Below are 17,776 nucleotides of genomic sequence, written 5' to 3'. Positions count from 1 at the left end.
CTGACAGCTATTGGGTATTGGCTGCTAGTTCAGTTGGTAGAATTACAGGTTTGCATTTGAATAAGGCAGGCTCCTTGTAGGCTGAAAACACACTTCTGAGATACAGGGAAAGATATAACCCTCCTTAATGGACGCTGCTGGGTTGATAGGGGCCCTCATAAAAACACTCATGTTGTCTGCTGGTGTGCTGCAAAGAGACTTCCATGGATTTATATAGACTGTGCAGTGCACTGGCAAAATGTGTGTCATGCCACCTCTAGTGTTTGGTTCACTAAATGATAGCTGCCAACTGCTGCTACCCACGAACTGAATTACCCCTTTAGTTCAAGTGCTAGTGTAACCCACACACCTTCTGGGTGTGGTGTTCTGTCCCATCTAGTGGGAGAGAGGGAGAGGGAGAGAGATGAGTTTGCTTTACAGCCTTAGCTAACAGCCAGCTGGCTTTTAGCTTATGTGGTACAGGCTCATGCTCTAAGCTCCAGAGGTCCGCGGTTCAATCCCGCCCGCAGGCAACTGGGGTCTGTTGGCGTTACAAGTGGGGGCTCGTCCAGGATTTCAACTGGGAAGACTCCGAAGCTCGGGACACACTTCCTCAGCTAAGGGAAGTATGTCACCCACACACCTTCTGTCTGTGGTGTTCTGTCCCATCTAGGGGCACCGAGACCACTAAAAAGAGAGAAAAGGAGTTCTTGTGGCGAAAGCTCATGCTCAAATAAATTGGTTAGTCTCTAAGGTGCCACAAGTCCTCCTTTTCTTTTTGCGGATACAGACTAACACAGCTGCTACTCTGAAACCTAAAAAGAGAGAGAGGTTATTGAATTTGCTCTACAGCCTTAGCTAACAGCCAGTTGCCTTTTGGTTTATGCGGTAGAGATTCATGCACTAAGCTCCAGAGGCCCCAGATTCAATCCTGCCCACTGACGACCAGGGTCTGTCGGCGTTACACTAGAGACTGGTGCTTAGGTCAGTTCCTACCAATGACCCACCCCAGGTGTTGTCACAGCTGCACCAGCTGTGGAAGCTACTCCAACACTGGATCCTTATGGGCTTTTCAGATGTGTGATGCCTTTGTAGCTCCATTAACTTGGCTGGATTTGCGTCAGGCCGCCAGGGGAAACAAACACCAGGCACTTACATCAGCAGCTCAGCTGTAGTGTTTTAAGTGAGGTCAGCTCCATTTTTCTCTTTTCTCAAACTAACCAAATAGCAGTTTGGGGGGCAAACAAACGTATGTTTGCAAGTCTTTCAGGGAGCTCATGGCTGTGCTTTCTCTCCTCAGCAATCGGTTGGTAACATGGAGTTGAAGAACGGACTCATAAAAGGCCATGCCTATACTGTGACTGGGGCTACAGAAGTAAGAACTGAGACCTTTTCCCTACTTATCATTTTTTCTGTAGTATTCCATGGCTGTCTCCTGATTAGCATACTGACTGCTGCTCCACTCACAGTTGCTTTCAGAGATGTTAAGGTCAGAAGGGATCCTTACAATCATCTAGTCTGACCACCTGCATAACAGAGGCAATTGAATTTCACCTGTAATTCCTGCATCGAGCCCCAAATTTCTGCAGTTTATGATTTGTGTGTGGAATAAAGGGAATGTGGTTAGCTCTCTGTTTTCAAGCAATGTACCAAAGTGATGGAGAGTAGAGACCAGTGTTAACACTCCTGGCTTCAGTCGCCCACAGCCAATGACACTGCCAAGGGTAACTGGTTCCAAAAATGAAAGACCTTAAGCAAACCTTCAGGGTTTTCAAGAGACAAAACCAAATTAAATGCATGGAGACTCTTGTATGTTCAGTCCATGAGTTAATTTAATTCCAGGCTATAAACTATTGATGGGATAGCAGAGGTAATCAAATTAAGGGAAATTATGGTGCATTATGTTGTAAGGTTCCACTCAATCAGAGGTTAGAGGAAGGTCAGGAGGGAGAGGCACTAAGGGCCAGATTTTTAAAGGTATTTAAAATACCTTTGGGACTTTGGTCCCTGGGCACTTTTGAAAATCCTACTAGGTGCCTACTTGCATCTGTAGACACCTGTATACCTTTGAAAATCTGGCCCTAAGGGCTGGAACCCAGAGCAGGTGCAGATTGTTACAAGGTAAAAAGTGATGACCAGGTTAGAACACAGGGGATCTGATCTTCATTAAAGAGAGCACCGCTGTAAGACTATCAAGTTACTCCTCATGAGTTGCAGGAGTCAGGCCTAGGAGGGGAGCATGTAGCTCAAAAACAGATTGGCATGGTAAGGATGGAACTTAAGCCCATGTCTCCTCAGCTATGCCCATTCTACACCTACACCCAGCCTCAGTAAGGAAGCACATGTGCAGAGGGCTGCTACCAGTCAGTGGACTGCACCTCATAATTAAGCCTTTTAGCAGTCACATGTTGCCGCCATGTGCATTTGCACTGAAGTGCAAAAGAGCTTAAGCTCCTTGCTGTGCAGCAGACAGAGGCTTTTATGGTCAAGACCTATGTGATCTTGGTGATAGCTGCCACAACATGAAAGGTTTGAAAAGAAGCCTACTTTATACTGATGGTTTGTCCATTCCACTCTCCTAAATTGTAGGGGTGAGGAGTGGGAGTGGATAGGTGGAGAATGAAAATGTGATAATGGGTGGGACATGTGAGATGTATGCATGGCTTTCAGGAAAGAGAATGCCTGTGATTAGGATATGACAGAATGGCAAGGCTGCCACTGTCGGGGACTCTGGAGGAAATTCTGCTGTTGAAGGGGCAAAAGTTCCTCTCCGTTTGTTAGGGGGCCTGGTAGTAGAGCTGGTTAGGAATTTCCAGATGGAAAATGCAGTTTATGCACCATCAAAATTTTCTGTGGGAAAAATCTCAATTTTGCTACAGAAATCTTGATTTTTTTCTCTCTGAGTTTTACCTGAATCAGAATACTTCATTTTGTTGAACTGATCTGAAATGTTTAGAATCAGTTTAATAAAACAAAGCTGTCAGCGCATTGTCTTATGGGAGTTGTAGTTTGGGCCCCACATTCTTCTTTATGGGCTGAACTCCCTGCAGGACTACATCTCCCATAATGCAATACAGATTTCTTGCTGACCAAACTCTGTGTGGTGCATCATGGGAGTCACATGTCTCAGAGTACATCATGGGAGATGTAGTCTAGCAAAGGAGCCTGATACATACGGGAACCCAAAGTACAGCTCCTTGGAGGCAATGTGCCATAATGGGAAAATGTAGTTTAATATTGAACTGGCTTGAAATGAAGCATTTCGGGTCAGTTCAACAAACTGAAACAAAATATAGATTTGGGGAATGTCAAAATGTTTTGTTTCAATCTGAAATGTCAAAATTAAAGATTTCAACACTTGTGAATGAACATTTCTCACAATTTCTGTTCCATTAAGTTTTTTTTGAAATGTTGATTTTTTCTTTTTTTTAAAGAATCGGGACAAAGGGTTATAAAATCCCATCAAGAGTGAGGCTGTAGCATCTTCATCTTCTGTAATCAAGGGATGTAGCTTGCACTTCACAGATCCAAGAGCAAACTTCTTCTGGCATCAAACTGTGGCCTAAAGTCAAGAGTTTCATGATGGATAAAGAAATTACTTTCTCTATCTTTTTAGGCTTATCCTTCCTACACACAACCGCCCCTGACCAAATATTAATATTGACTTAGAAGGGATATGGACCAATCTGGCACAACAAAATAATCCAGAAAAGCAAATTACTTACTACAGCCAGACAGTGACCTGGACTAATTCTTGGGGCGTGGCCGTCAGCAGTGACTGAAAAGTCTCATTCGCGGAGGGACACAAGTTACATGATACAAGAGCTTTTATCCCAGGATCTCAAAGCACTTGGCAAAAGGGATTGTGTCCTATATTTGCCTTTTTTTTTCTTTTGGTCTAAATGTTTTCAAGTTTGACCCCTTTAAACACATACAGTAGAATCTGCATGCTTCAGGAAGGGCGTTTGGTCCTGCTGTCCTAACAGCTTTGAACTGCCAAAGGCCTAGCTTTGATTCCTAGCTCCAGTCACTCCCTCCCTTGTGACTCCCTCAGCAGTGATCCCTTGGGCTGATCTAGGCAAGGGGTTGCTGGGCTCCAGGGTGAGCCCCAGGGTAAAGGTGGATTGCTATGATCCCGGGCCCTGTTGGGGAGAGGAGCGGGTAGAGGTGAAGCTGGGGAAGCATGAGAGCATGCTGCTGATGACCACTTGATGGAGGGGGAGAGAGAGAGAGAGAGAGGGTGAGAGTCTCAGTTGGTCTAGCTCCACTGAAGTAAATGGAGCTGTGAAGATTTACACCGATGGAGGAGCTGTCCCGGCATGGCTGCTGACTAGAGCACAGGCCTGAGAGTCAGGAAACTTGGGCTTTTAGTCTCAGCTCTATCCCTGACTTCCTGTGTGAGCACAGACAAGTCATTTAACTTCCTGTTGCCTCTGTTTCCCTTTTATGCAAGGTGGAAAATAATACTTGCTTACCTCATGGGGGAGGGTGGGGTTTGGGAGGTTTTGTGTTTGGAAAGCACTTTGACTTTGATGCCTCTTTGCCTTGGAAGGGGTTCTAGTCACAGTGAGCCAGGCCTTCATTACTTCCAGGACTCTCTGTATCTGAACAAGAATTGGAAGCCACACAGAAGGTCTGGTTCTCCTGTCAGTCACACCAGTTTACCCCACCCCCTGCCAACTTTGGTGGAGTTACTCCTCAGTTACACTAGAGAAAGCAAGAAGAGACTCAAGTCCAGATGTTCCAACTTGTGCAGAACACAGAAGCTCACTGCCTTAACGGGAAACACCAAGCTGGGAATAGAAGCCAGGAGTCAGGGATTGGATTCCCGGATGACAGGCATCTTAGAAATACCATAAATAGCCTGACTGACAGGTTCCCCAGTCCCTTGTTCTCAGGATTATGCTGCAGTGCATCTTCTCCACTCCATATAGATACATTTTAGTCGTGGGTGGCCTTGTACTACGAAGTCATTGGCTTTGCTGACAGTTGCACTTTCCTGGGCATATGACAGTCATGTGATGTGGCAAGGCAGTCAGTGCTTCTGACTGTGTCAGCCCTCTGCTCACGATGCGAAGGAAAAATGGGTGCAGTGTTCTCTGATGCTTTGTTTCTAATACCATGTAGCAAAGAGACATTGATTTTTAGCTGCAGCCAAATGAGGGCAGGAGTTAAATGAGTCCTCAAAGGTATATTAAGAAAGATGCACTTGTATTACTGTATATCCTGATCACAGAAGGCTGTGACTACAGTTGGCTTTTTATTCTTTTCCTTTACAGATACCATACAAGAATGGCTGGGAAGATATAATCAGAGTTTGGAATCCTTGGGGTCACGGGGAATGGAGAGGGCCTTGGAGTGATGGGTACGGCTTTAAAGATTTGATCTCATAAGAAGGGTGAAGCTTTTGTGGGTTTACTGCAAGGAGGCTAAATCCAGGGCTGACTACAATGGAGTAGGCAACTCTAAATTAATCTGCTTTAAGCCCTTTTTCCATCTGCAAACACCTCCCAAAAGAGCCCAATTTGGGATTGAAAACATACATGCAATGTTATTTTTATACTTACTCCTGACTGGGTCTAGTTCAGACATCCCTCTTTCTCTCAGCTAACAGTTTTCACAGTGGATAACTACAGGTAAATCTCAGATTGGATAGCTGCTGTTTTCACCTAATACAGGTTCTGGACATGCCCTTATACAATTTTCTGCTGTTTAATGCTCCATAGGCATCCAATACACTGTGCAGCTTGTATGCTGCTGAACTTTCTAAGGATGTCAGTGCAGAATGCTCCTGCTGCAGTTTTAAGTGGGCTGCTTTCCCCCTCCAGGATGTCAAATCTGGAGGGAGAGTAGCCAGCAGGGGGAGTGGCCATGATAGCACTGATCTGATGGATGGATGGATGCTTGCAAGCCAAGCCAGAGGTGGGGCCTGGAGGTAGTGCAGAGGCATGGAGCTTCCATTCACATAGCCCTTGTCTTGAATGGATCTTCTAGGACCAGTGTGGATCTCAAGGGATTAATGGGTTTTGCAGGCCAGACATCCTGGTTGCTCCACTGGGGATTCACCCTCCCCTCCAAATGCAAGAGAATGATCCAGAGGAAACACTGTGATGACTTTGTTGCACATAGGTATCAAGTGGGGAATCCAGTTTGGCTGACTGAAGCTGGTGTTCTCCTAGCTACAGAGTTGTACAGGTGCCATGACAACATTATGGTTTAATAACAACAATTCTCCTTCCCTCTGTGAATGATAACACTAATAACTTCTCCGCTGAGAAAATAAGTCTGGCACTTAACGTCTGGATGGGCCGGTGGGAGTGTAGTAGGTGATGCAGACATGTTTGAGGCTGGAATAACAGCTATCTGCTCAGACAGTATTTCCCACTTTTTGGAAGGGTGAACTATAATCCTTGCTATAATTGAAATTTCAGTGGCGCATGCTGAAAGGTAAACTGCATAAATCAATAAATTATTGATTCATGCTCTGTTTATTTATCTTATGCTCTGCAGAAAATACAATTATCACTTAATTATAAAACTGTTGTTTGGAAATAACACAACTGACAGGCTTACGTGGTCTCTGTGTGGCAGGGGCGCTGCGAAGTTATATCACTGTAAAGCCTCAGTAGTTCATTAAACAGTCGGATACCAAAGGGTACGTGCAGGCAACTGGAAATGGGATGCAGAACTTTCCACTTCTAGATGGCCATTCAAATGTAGTAGCTGCAAATCATTGCCACATAATAGCTGGTTGTGGGCCTGTGAGAAATGGGTAGCAGTCCCAATCTGGTTCCCAGCAGACCGCTGTCCACATAGCCAGAACCATCGCCACTACTTCTCTGGTTTAAAAGTCAGCCCAAGGACTGGCAAAGTCCATGGAGACAGAAGTACCATTCCACTCACTGCAGCTGTCCCCCACCCCTGGCAGGGGTGAAGCAGGTGGCAAACCTACAGGTGGAAGTAGAGCTAGTCAAAAGAAGGTTTTTTTGATGGAAAAAGGTTTTTCAGGAAAATGGAAACTTTTTTTTTTGGTAGCAATCTTTCAGATTTTTGTCAAAAAAACAAAACAACCCACCCCACTTCTTTCAGTATTTTGGCAACTGAATATTTTTCAGTTTTTTTCAACAAAAACCTGGGAAAAATTCTCAGAAAAAATTCACAGAATTTGTCAATAGGAGGGGGAGGGAACTTCACCACTTCCCAATGGCTGCGGGTGCCGCCAATACACTGTGCTGCCAATGCTACCATTGTGTTGGGGCTGAATGTAGGGTACCAGTCAGGCTCTCAATCCATCACTTTTCATGTGCACTCTTGGGCCAGATCCTGGAGCTAGATGGGAGCGCGAAGGTGGGATGGAAAAGGTTGAGAATCCCTGAATGAAGGCCAAGGCAGACCCCTCGTTGCTGATTGCTGTTCTGTTGCCTTTCACAGCTCTCCCCAGTGGGATCGAGTTCCAGCGGAATATAAGAAAGATCTCTATGAAGATAAGGACGATGGAGAATTCTGGTACGTTCACATTAATGTTTGGATATTCCAAGTTTTCCTTTTCGAACCCAGGGGCCTATGGCTCATTCACTTTGCTTAGGCGTCAACTTGTTCTCTGCTCTGAGTCACAGTTTGGAGCCCCATTGTACTGAAAGCTCTAAAAACACGTTGTTAGAGACAGTCCTTGCCCCTGCTTGCAATCTGACAGACCAAGGCTGGGAAGGGAAACAGGCTCACAGTGGGGAAGGGATGTGCCCAACATCACACACCAGGTCAGTGGCAGATTCAGGAGCAGAACTGAGGTTTCCTGATTCCCAGGGCAGTGCCCTCGCCACAAGACCAGGCTGGCCACCACAAGGTAGGTGGCCTGTTAAACAAGAAATACAAAATTTTAAGGATTAGCACCCAAAGGGATGCAGAGAGGAGCTGGGTACAGTAGCAAGGACTCCAGTCATCAGAGTTTGGATTTTCCTGAATGGTCTAGGCTGGTAGTATTTCATGTGTCTGGTCAGGCTCAGATATAGCTTTGCTGCAGTTTTTACAGACTCTTTAGCCACTGGGAAGTCTCCCTCATTGCAGACTTGTGTGGCCAGGCTCAGAGGGTAGCAGAGCAGAGGGAGCAGCATGGATATATAGAGAGAGTGCAGATTGGGATGTAATTTGGATGGTGCTGGAGCGTCCAATGTAGGGCCTGTGCTGGGGCACTGGAGAGTGCAGTGTGGACATGGGCTGGAATGCAGTATGGGTGGCAGCTGGCCTGGGGTACTGAAGAGTGGAGGGTTGTCCAGCATCTTCCTTTCTGGAGACCGACCACTTCATAGCCCCGGCTTGCTTTTCTCACCATGGTAGGCCCTGATCCTGGAGCAGGATGTGTACAGGTGGATCCCATTGACTTTAATGGGGTTCCACATAGGCACAGAGCTCTGCCCCCAAGGATTCAGTTGTAGGATCAGGGCTTTAGGTAGTACAAGTGTGATCACTCGGAGACTCCACATCTTCCACAAGGCATTGTCACGATCAGCTGAAACCTGCAACACCGCATTCCTGCCTTGGCTACAGATCCACTTTCCCACTCCGCGAGTGTAAGCGTTAGTATCCAACTGATGTATTAAACGGAAACATCATACTTCTCGTTTTTTTCCAGGATGTCACGTCAAGCTTTCACAGAGCAATTTTCCTTGCTGTGTATTTGCAATAACACCCCATCGTTTCTGGACTTTGGAGATCAGCGTGGTACAAGGTGGTCCCTGGCCATGTATGTAAACCAGTGGGCTCGAGGACTCACTGCAGGTGGAAGCAACTATCATAACGGTACTGAATGTCCCAGTCTGATCTCCTACCCCATCCCCATTATCTCTCCTCCCTCTCACCAACACACACACACACACAAAGCCACTCTGATGGCTGGATTGCAAAAGTATTGATTCAAAATTGTTGAGCTTGATGTTTTCCACCCTCGCACTTAACTCCAAACAAAGCAGGCAGAACTGAGGAGGCATCATTGGCCTCTGAGTCAAAACTGATGATTTAAAAACCCTGTACTCTCTTAGATCGAAACTCACTGTCCCTTATATCAGGCCTGCCTGACCCAGGGCGAGGATGGGGCTGGAGAGTCTGAGGTGGTGAGATAGCCAGCCTGCTTTGCAAAGTAATAATATTACAGAACACATATACCTGTGGAATGAATTGACTAGAATCCCAAAGCTCTCTTGTAGTAGGACACTCTGTTGGGTAGATGAGGCCATCAGCTTTGCTGCCTGTGCCCTGATCGTTCAGTTGTGCTGAGCTTCAGGGGTTTTGTTGCTGTTGCACATCTTATTCGTTGTTGTTATTTTAATCTATGAGAGAAGCTTGTGATCAATAAAGGGTTGCTTTTATCTTCAACGTTGTTTCATTATTCAGCAATAGACAGGCTTCAGTCTCCTAGTAACACTGATTACAATTTGTCAATGTACTGTAAAAAAACAGAATGAGGGACTGATAGGCAGGGCTGTGTTAAGAGTCCATGAACATGTCAGTGCGTGTGGCTGGCAGATGGCTGGATGTACTCTATTGGCAGTGGGTAGAAGGAGGCCAGTTTCCATGGGCGTATATTTTGCCATCAACCGTCTAGTATAGTTCATGACTGAACATGCCGTAATGCAAAATACAGCCACTCATCAGCGAACTGTCATCTCTGAAGCCCAAACCAACACAATCAAGTGATTTATTAATACTTAAAGTCTATTCTATATTAAGAGAGAGCTCTCTTCTCAGTCTTGTGTGTCCATCTTGAAAATGCACATCAGCCCAGCTCTCTTTCCTTGAGGCCACTACTTACCACTAACCAAAACCTTGGCTCCATTGTCTGACTGGTCTCCCAAAAGGCCTTTATCTTTAGAGCTGCATCATTGTTACTGACACCATATATTTTTCATGGCAAACAATCGTCCTCTGGGAAAAGGGGAGAATTTTTTGGAACTCCTCCTTTTCATGGTTGTGCAGCTATAACCTCTAAGCCAACAATCCTCTTCTCCATTAGAGTATCCTTGTCTGCGTGGGTTTTAATAGAAACTGCCCTTACTGGCTTGAGAATGGATGGGATTGTAGTTAAGGCCCTGGGTTTGAGACTGAGGTGATCTAGGTTAAATTTCTGACTCTGCCATGGCTTTGTTGGGTGACCACTGGCCAGTTACTTAATCTCTCTGTGCCTCAATTCACCGTCTCTAAACCGGGGATAGTAACACTTCCTTCCTCCTGCACTTGGTCTTTGTCTGGTTCAGTTGTAAGCTCTTTGGAGCAGAGGCCAGCTCTTACTATGTGTATGTATAACAGCTAGCACAATCGGGTCCTGATCTTGGCAAGGGCCTTTAAATGCTATGTACAGCTAATACTACTACTGCTAATCATTTCACAGCAGGTGCATTTTCAAGGAACCCCCAGTACTTTATCCAAGTGGAAGAGCCTGACCTGAAAAAGTATAATGTGGTGGTGTCATTGATGCAAAAACCTGCCAATAATATGCCAAATGCACAAAAATTGTTCACCGGATTTTTGATCTTCAGGGTAAGCAGCATCCACTGGGGAAAGACTAACACTTTCTGGGGGAGTAGGGGTGTTTTGCCTCTGCATAGAGATTAAGGGCTGAACTCTAGCCTCAGAGCTACATGATCAGCTGCCATAAAGCAGAGCTGGTGTGAGTGTGGATAAGGGAAGAGGGAGTGATGAAAAATGGGGGGACTTGCATGAACTGTCAGCTTTGACATTAGATAACAGTACCAAGGAAATGTTTGTCTAATCAGGGGTGTTCGAATAGAGAACAGAGCTTTAGATCAGCTTCATGCTTATTTTATATTTAAAACCTGCATTTCCCCTTTCTTCCTCCCAGGTTGAACCCAAGGTATGTTCATTTTCTTTTCTTTTTCTTTGATTGATCAATAATTACCAGAGCTGGATAGGAGTAGAGAGGAGGGGAATCATCAGAAATTGGATTTTCAATTGAAGTTTTCATAAAAAATAAATCAGAAAAATTTGATCAATTCTAATAATTGTGTATGTTTAGATATTGTTTTCGCTATATCACATATATATTCTCATGTACATATAGTCATATATTTGTATTGCATTCTCCATGACTATCACAGACAACATGAGCATTAACATGCAGGCTTTTGCTGTATTGTTTTCTTTACATTTACTCTGATAGTTTAGCAAACACTTCCTTTTCTCATACTAACATTTTTCAATCTTTCCTTCCCCCTGCTGCACTGACAGTAGATCTCCTTGTCTGCTATGTCACAAGTCCAAACTTTAACAAACTTTATTTTACTTTCATATAGCACTTTTGATTCCAGGAGCATAAAATATAGAAACATATATATACACGCATCACTGAAATGCAGCGTTCTCTGGGAGAGAGAGCAGTTAACAACCACACAGTATCCTGGTGTGGAGATAGAGAATTTTGGCCAAGACCTTCTGGGTAAACCTCTGCTCTTTTAAAAAGTGTCAGAGGACCTTTAATATCCAGAAGGAGCAGAAAAGGCCTTGGCTTTTGAGGTCTTATTTTAACGACCTACTTGCAGTAGGCCTGATTCTCCTGTAAACTGTTATTTTTCTATTGACTTCAGTGGGGGTTCTACTGAATAAAGCAGCATAAGCTAAAAGAGCACCAGGCCCAGTACGCAGAGCAGGACACAATTTATCTGCCTGAGATCACTGAAAGATAGAATTAATCCTGCCAAGATCTGAACACAAGTGTCAAGGGAATCTAGACATTTCAAACATGAAATCTAATTCAAAGAGATGGTTTAGTGGCCTAAGTCTGAAGATGTCAAACATATGCACAATGCTGAAAACTTTTCTAATGTTCCCATCAGGGGACCAGACCCTCAGTTATGCATATTGCCAAAGCTGCATTGTTTTCAGTAGAGCTCTGCCAATTTATACCCATGGAGGATCTGGATATTAGGTGTTTGAGCTATCCCTCAAATTAACCTTAAATCAGGAGGCCAGTCAGTGCATTATTCCATTATATCACTCACAATTCATTTCTGGAACTCCTGTGTTCAGATTTGACTTAAATCACAAGTGAAATCAGTTTGGTGGTCTCAGTATAGTCTCCAGTGGACATTTGCCTATGGCTCAGATCTTACCAGAAATCTAGCTCAAGCATGAATACTGGTACACCTCGGAATTCTGATACAGTGTAGGCCCTTATAATGGGAAGCTCAAGAACTGAAGTGAGGTTGCTACAAGTCATAAGCAAGGGGCTGTAACAGAACTGTGTAAGTCTGTTTGTCTACAAAGGAAGGTTTTACTAGTTATATTGGAATATAATCCCCCATCTGAACAGTCTTATACCAGAATAAGTGTGTCTACATTGGGGTTTATACTGCTGTAACTATATTGGTTTAGATTCACTCCTTAGGTTATCCTGAAAAAACTTTCCCACATAGACCAGGCCTAAGAAGTTTACATTGGAGCTGCTGGTACTAGGTCTGACTATAGCATGTACTAAAGTTCACCAAGTTCACTCCCAGAACAGCAATATCATTATTAATCTCTCACAGTGTATTGAGACCCATCATATCATCACTCTGAAGCAGAACGGATGTTATGTGTTGGCAGGATAACGGAAGTGCTGTGCAGGGTATATATAGACAGACACGGAGGGTTGATGTTATGTGATAGTTAGGTAAATATTTAGGGTCGGATTCTGATGTCACACCAGTTTTACCTTCAGTGACGTAAATGGGAGTTACTTCCACTTTCCACTAGCAGGAGCTCAGAATAAGACCCAGATGCCAAATGACACCTCCATTGATTTCAGCTTACGCCAATTGTGGATCTGCCTTGCAGTCCAGACAGCTCCCATGTCCTCTATAACATGGCTTGGACAAGCACTCATTTCGCAGCAAGCTGGGGTGTAAATCTACCTCTCACTAGCCTGCCCCGTAACTAACTGTCCATGCGGACCATGGAATCACACACTGGACATTTCCTTGTGCACATTCACCTACTCCCATTTCAAAGCGGGGTAGATCAAAGTGCACCAGGGAACTTTTAGTGTATGGTAGCAGAGTCCAGGCAGATTGTTAGTGCACAGCAAGCCAGTGCTGTGTAGATTTACACACCAGCTTGTTGTGCTCTAACGGCTTGTCTAGACAAGCCCACAGTCTTTCCCCCTCCCCCAAGATAGCAGATTTATACTATTTTCTCCCAAAGGCATGGCTCATAAATAACTGTGTCACACTGTATAGCCATTCTAAATGGAATTTATACACTCCAATGTATTTGAGGGAATTTGTTTAGTAAGGATTTTTATTACGCTATCTTTACATGTCATCACAGTAACAGCTGTTACATTATATTTATTGTTTCATCTCCGCAAAAGTATTGGAATAACCAAAGAAAGATCAGGATACATTATTTCCTTATGAGAATTGATGCCAGGATTGCACTGCTGCTAAAGACACTGTCTTCTGGATGAAATGTTTAACTGGGGCTCTGAGCACTCATGTACATGACATACGCCAAGGAAATTTTCACCGGAATTAGGGTATTCACCCCACTCTCTTGGCACATTCCAGATCAACTAACTACACTCCACCCACCTAAAATCCCCCCAGTTCTTTTTCACTTCCCTAACTGTTGTGTAGTGCTGCTGTGCACTATTAACTGCCGTCCGTGTTCCACCCCAGAGATGATTGCATTGCAGTGGTGAGTGAAGTGATTCCCATATATGCAGGATTGAATATGAAAAGCTATTTCAGACTTTTGTGGATGAAAGGGGCTGTGGGAATAGAGGACTGCCATGGTACAATTAATAATTTCCTTCAGTTCCAGGGCCTGAAGGACAGATTGCCAGTTGCATTTTTCTCTCAGTATAAATCCAAAGTTCTGAAGTACGGTTTCAATGTGTCGACCCGTGATGTCACCAATTACTTTTTCTTGAGCCCCGGGACCTATGTTGTTGTTCCAGCCACCTCAGAAGAAGGCCAAGAGGCTGAATTCCTCCTACGAATCTTCCTGAGGATCCAAGACAACCATGAGTAAGATCATTATACTTATTTCCAGCTTCCAGGGTTGTCTCTGAACATCTAAGACATGGGTCATTAATGTGGTGTTTTATGTGAATGTTTTGTGGAAGCTTGTTGCAAAGAGAGAGGTCAGTGACAGGAGTGTATTGGCAGGAACGCTAGGAGTTTAGGCTGGGCCCACAGATGGGTACACAGGAATTGCCATAGCTGAACAGAGGAAGGGTTTATTTAGGAGCATCTCAGTAATGACTCCAGAACAGAGTATCCCCAATAGAGCACCATACTGTATGCCGGTGGGAGACTTCCCTCCAGCTTGGGATGGACACCTGCTCTAAGAAAGGAGGGCTGATGGCTTGTATTAGTAGTTCTTTAATATTTATACTGCTGTTGCACCAACGGGCCCCAGTCAGGGTCAGGTCCCCATTGCATGAAGTGTATGCAAAGACAGGGTGCCTCGCCCAAGGAGTTTACAATCCAGGTGCCTGATGTCTGATCCATGTGGGCGGACTCACTGCATAGATCCATTAATTTCAACGGGACTCCACACAGATGTACGGATCCACCCACAAGGATAATATTGTAGATTTGGGGACACCGGGTGGAAGTTTTATCCTAGTCAGCATAAATGCAGATGTTTTCATAGAAATGGCTAGTCTTCATAAAAAAAAAAATCTAAGCCACAGCATTCACACTTGACAAAGTTGCCTTAGATAATATTGCACAGTGGCATTGCCTTGTTATTTGCAATCTGCCCTATAGTGGGGTTCCACAGCTTTTACACAACATGGACCATGTCTTAATTAATGAGATTGTCTTGTGGACACATCCTCTCTCATTTGTCATTTGCAAAACATCCCCAAGCCAGCTACAGCAATTGCTTCTTTCTGGAACAGAAACATGAGGGAAGCTATCACTAGGCTACCTGGACTTCACTGGGACTGTTCATGTGAGTAACTGCCCATCCCTGTGAGTAAGGGAATCACAGTCTGGGTCAATGTGTTTTGAACTTCTTCCAGTGAGCAGGATTCTGCCACTCTTACTCATATTCAGTAGTAACGTCTTCCACACACAGTCTCATTCAAATCCTGGGAGTACAGTAGTAATAATACCTAGCTCTTATATAGCACTTTCCAGCAGGAGCTCTCAAAGTGCTTCACAATCTTTATCCTCGCAACGCCCCTGCAAGGTAGGGCTATTATCCCCTTGCTATTATCCTCATGTTACATGGGAAACTAAGGCACAAGGAGGCTGAGTCACTTGCCCACAGGAACTTTGTGGCAGAGGAGGAGGTTGCACCCAGGTCTTCTGTGTCCTTGGCTAGTACCCTAACCCCTGGGCCATTCTTCCTCTATCTGAGTAGTAAGTTAGTACTCATGGACACTAAGGGTAGCAGCTGGAAAAGTGGAGGAGCAGCTATTATCATTTGACCAGGTAGCTCATCCTAGGGGCAACTGGAACCCCAGTCTGGGAACTACTGCCCTATAACAAGCATATGGTTTCATAGGGAATACTGCAAAGCCTGAGGTGAGCTTGTTTCTTCATCTAAGGCAAAACTGGAATGTTAGGAGTTGCAACTGTATTTGCCTCAGTAACATCCTGTAGCAGTGAGGTCCACAGGTTAATTTTATGTTGGCCATAAATGTGTGCTCTGGTTTAAATTTGCCTTTAAATGTCCTCAGGTATCCTCTTGCCTTTAATTAATGTTCATCTTGTGTTCATGTGCTATAGGAAAATTAGAGACATTTCATAATGTTAGAGCTCGAGTTAAGGTAACCAGGAGCTTTTGCTCATGTAAGAGCTGACTGAAGAGATGGACCCCCTCATGCCTCCCGGTGGTGAAAGCGCTGCCAAACTAGTCCTGCAGTTGCACACACAGCCCTGGATTCTCCTCTCCCCTACAGTGGTGTAAATCAAGAGTGATTGCAGAGAAGTCAGTGGACTTTGAAAAAGTTTGAAACCAGTGTGAGCAGAGAATCAGGCCCACTGTGCTTACTAATGCAGCAGGGATGATTAGACAAAGTTTGAAGGCGTGATTCTGAACCAAAACACCTGAAAAGTGTCAGCACAATCACAGGGTGTTTGGGATTCACAAGCATTCTTAGAGCTCTCTCTCTCTCTGCAAATAAATGCTAGAAGGCTGTCTTTTTCTGATGTGACTCTTGTGGTGTTTTTTAGGGACCTGAAAAGCAGGCTCAGCCCAGTGATACCAAAGGTAGGAACATGTGAAAAATGACTTTGATGCTGGAGGTGTGTGAATCAACATTATGGATGTCCTGGCACCAGCCACTAACCAGTCTCTTTGCTGCAACCCTACTCTCCTCTGCCCACCCCACCCTGCCTGTTGCCTTCTCTTCTGCCACCTGCCTCACATCAGAAAATATCATATGGCTTCTATATAAATCCATGGTACACCCATATCTTGAATACTGCATGCAGATGTGGTGACCCCATCTCAAAAAAGATATATTGGAATTGCAAAAGGTTCAGTAAAGGGCAACAAAAATGATTAGGGGTATGGAACGACTTTCATATGAGGAGAGATTAATAAGACTAGGTCTTTTCAGCTTGGAAAAGAGACAACTATGGGGAGATATGATAGAGGTCTATAAAATCATTGACTGATGTGGAGAAGGTAAATAAGGAAGTGCTATTTACTCCTCCTCATAACACAAGAACTAGGGGTCACCAAATGAAATTAATAGGCAGCAGACTTAAAACAAACAAAAGGAAGTATTTTTTTCACACAATGCACAGTCAACCTGTGGAACTCCTTGCCATAGGATGTTGTGAAGGCCAAGACTATAACAGGGTTCAAAAAGGAACTAGATAAGTTCATGGAGGATAGGTCCATCAATGGCTATTAGCCAGGATGGACAAGGATGATTTCCCAACCTCTGTTTGCCAGAAGCAGGGAATGGGCGACCTGATTATTACCTGTTCTGTTCATTCCCTCTGGGACACCTGGCATTGGCCGCTGTCGGAAGACAGGATATTGGGCTAGATGGACCGTTGGTCTGACCCAGTATGGCTGTTCTTATGTCTCTGGGCACAGCTCTGCCACCTTTGTACTGAGCTATGAGAGGGAGTACTCACAGAATAAGTAATCTATCCATGTGAGGGGCAGTTTCAGAATCAGGTCTTTAATCTTTAATTTGTGTTTTTCAGATGCATTTTCATCAAGTAAATCGCTGTCAGCAGTAGAGCTGAGTTAAATTTTAGGATCTCCTGAAACTATTTCTGAATTCCAATCAAATTCAATAACTAGTTTTGAACAACAAAGGGGAGGGAAGATGGAAAAAGTCGAAATGGTGCAGCTTTCCATTTTGAATTGATGATTCATTTTGAAATGTAGCTAGATTTAATTTTTGTAAAAACCACATGAAAAGTAAATGTAACCTGTCATTCGACAAGAAACAAAATTTCTGTGTTTTCATTTCAGTGAGAAAAAACAAAATATTTCCACAACAATTTTTCGTCTGATTCATTTTAGTTGGGCCACCAAACTCAATAATCACTCATTCGCTCCACCCTAGACAGTAGCACTATCACATTCCCCAGCATGGCATTCTCTCCCCTTTCCACACAGGGATTTGTCCATCTAATATAAGGCAGGGATCTGCGGAAAGCTGATTGTCAGACTGGGTGATCCAATTGGTCTTTGCAAGAGTCTAGACCTGATTCTGAATTATCTGGTTTGTAGCAGTGTAACCCCATAGAAGTCAATGGAATTACACTTCTTAAACTAGCAGGAGCTCAGAATCAGGCCCAGATAATTACAGCCCAGGTACAGT

General features: G+C 44.3%; 1 protein-coding gene across 1 annotated transcript in view; it reads left to right on the top strand.

Moving 5' to 3' along the window:
- CAPN13 (calpain 13) overlaps positions 1-17,776 on the top strand; it is a 62,055-nt gene that overhangs the window by 30,148 nt on the left and 14,131 nt on the right. The window contains exons 7-13 of the mRNA XM_073336698.1: positions 1,280-1,354; positions 5,259-5,344; positions 7,411-7,485; positions 8,609-8,775; positions 10,361-10,509; positions 13,786-13,997; positions 16,161-16,197. Coding sequence (XP_073192799.1) covers positions 1,280-1,354; positions 5,259-5,344; positions 7,411-7,485; positions 8,609-8,775; positions 10,361-10,509; positions 13,786-13,997; positions 16,161-16,197 — 801 coding nt within the window. The remainder of the gene's footprint in view (positions 1-1,279; positions 1,355-5,258; positions 5,345-7,410; positions 7,486-8,608; positions 8,776-10,360; positions 10,510-13,785; positions 13,998-16,160; positions 16,198-17,776) is intronic.

The sequence above is a fragment of the Lepidochelys kempii genome, chromosome 3, assembly GCF_965140265.1.
Source record: "Lepidochelys kempii isolate rLepKem1 chromosome 3, rLepKem1.hap2, whole genome shotgun sequence".
NCBI classification, from domain to species: domain Eukaryota; kingdom Metazoa; phylum Chordata; order Testudines; family Cheloniidae; genus Lepidochelys; species Lepidochelys kempii.
The sequence above is the reverse complement of the archived record's forward strand: the minus strand, read 5'-3'. Positions and strand labels throughout refer to the sequence as shown.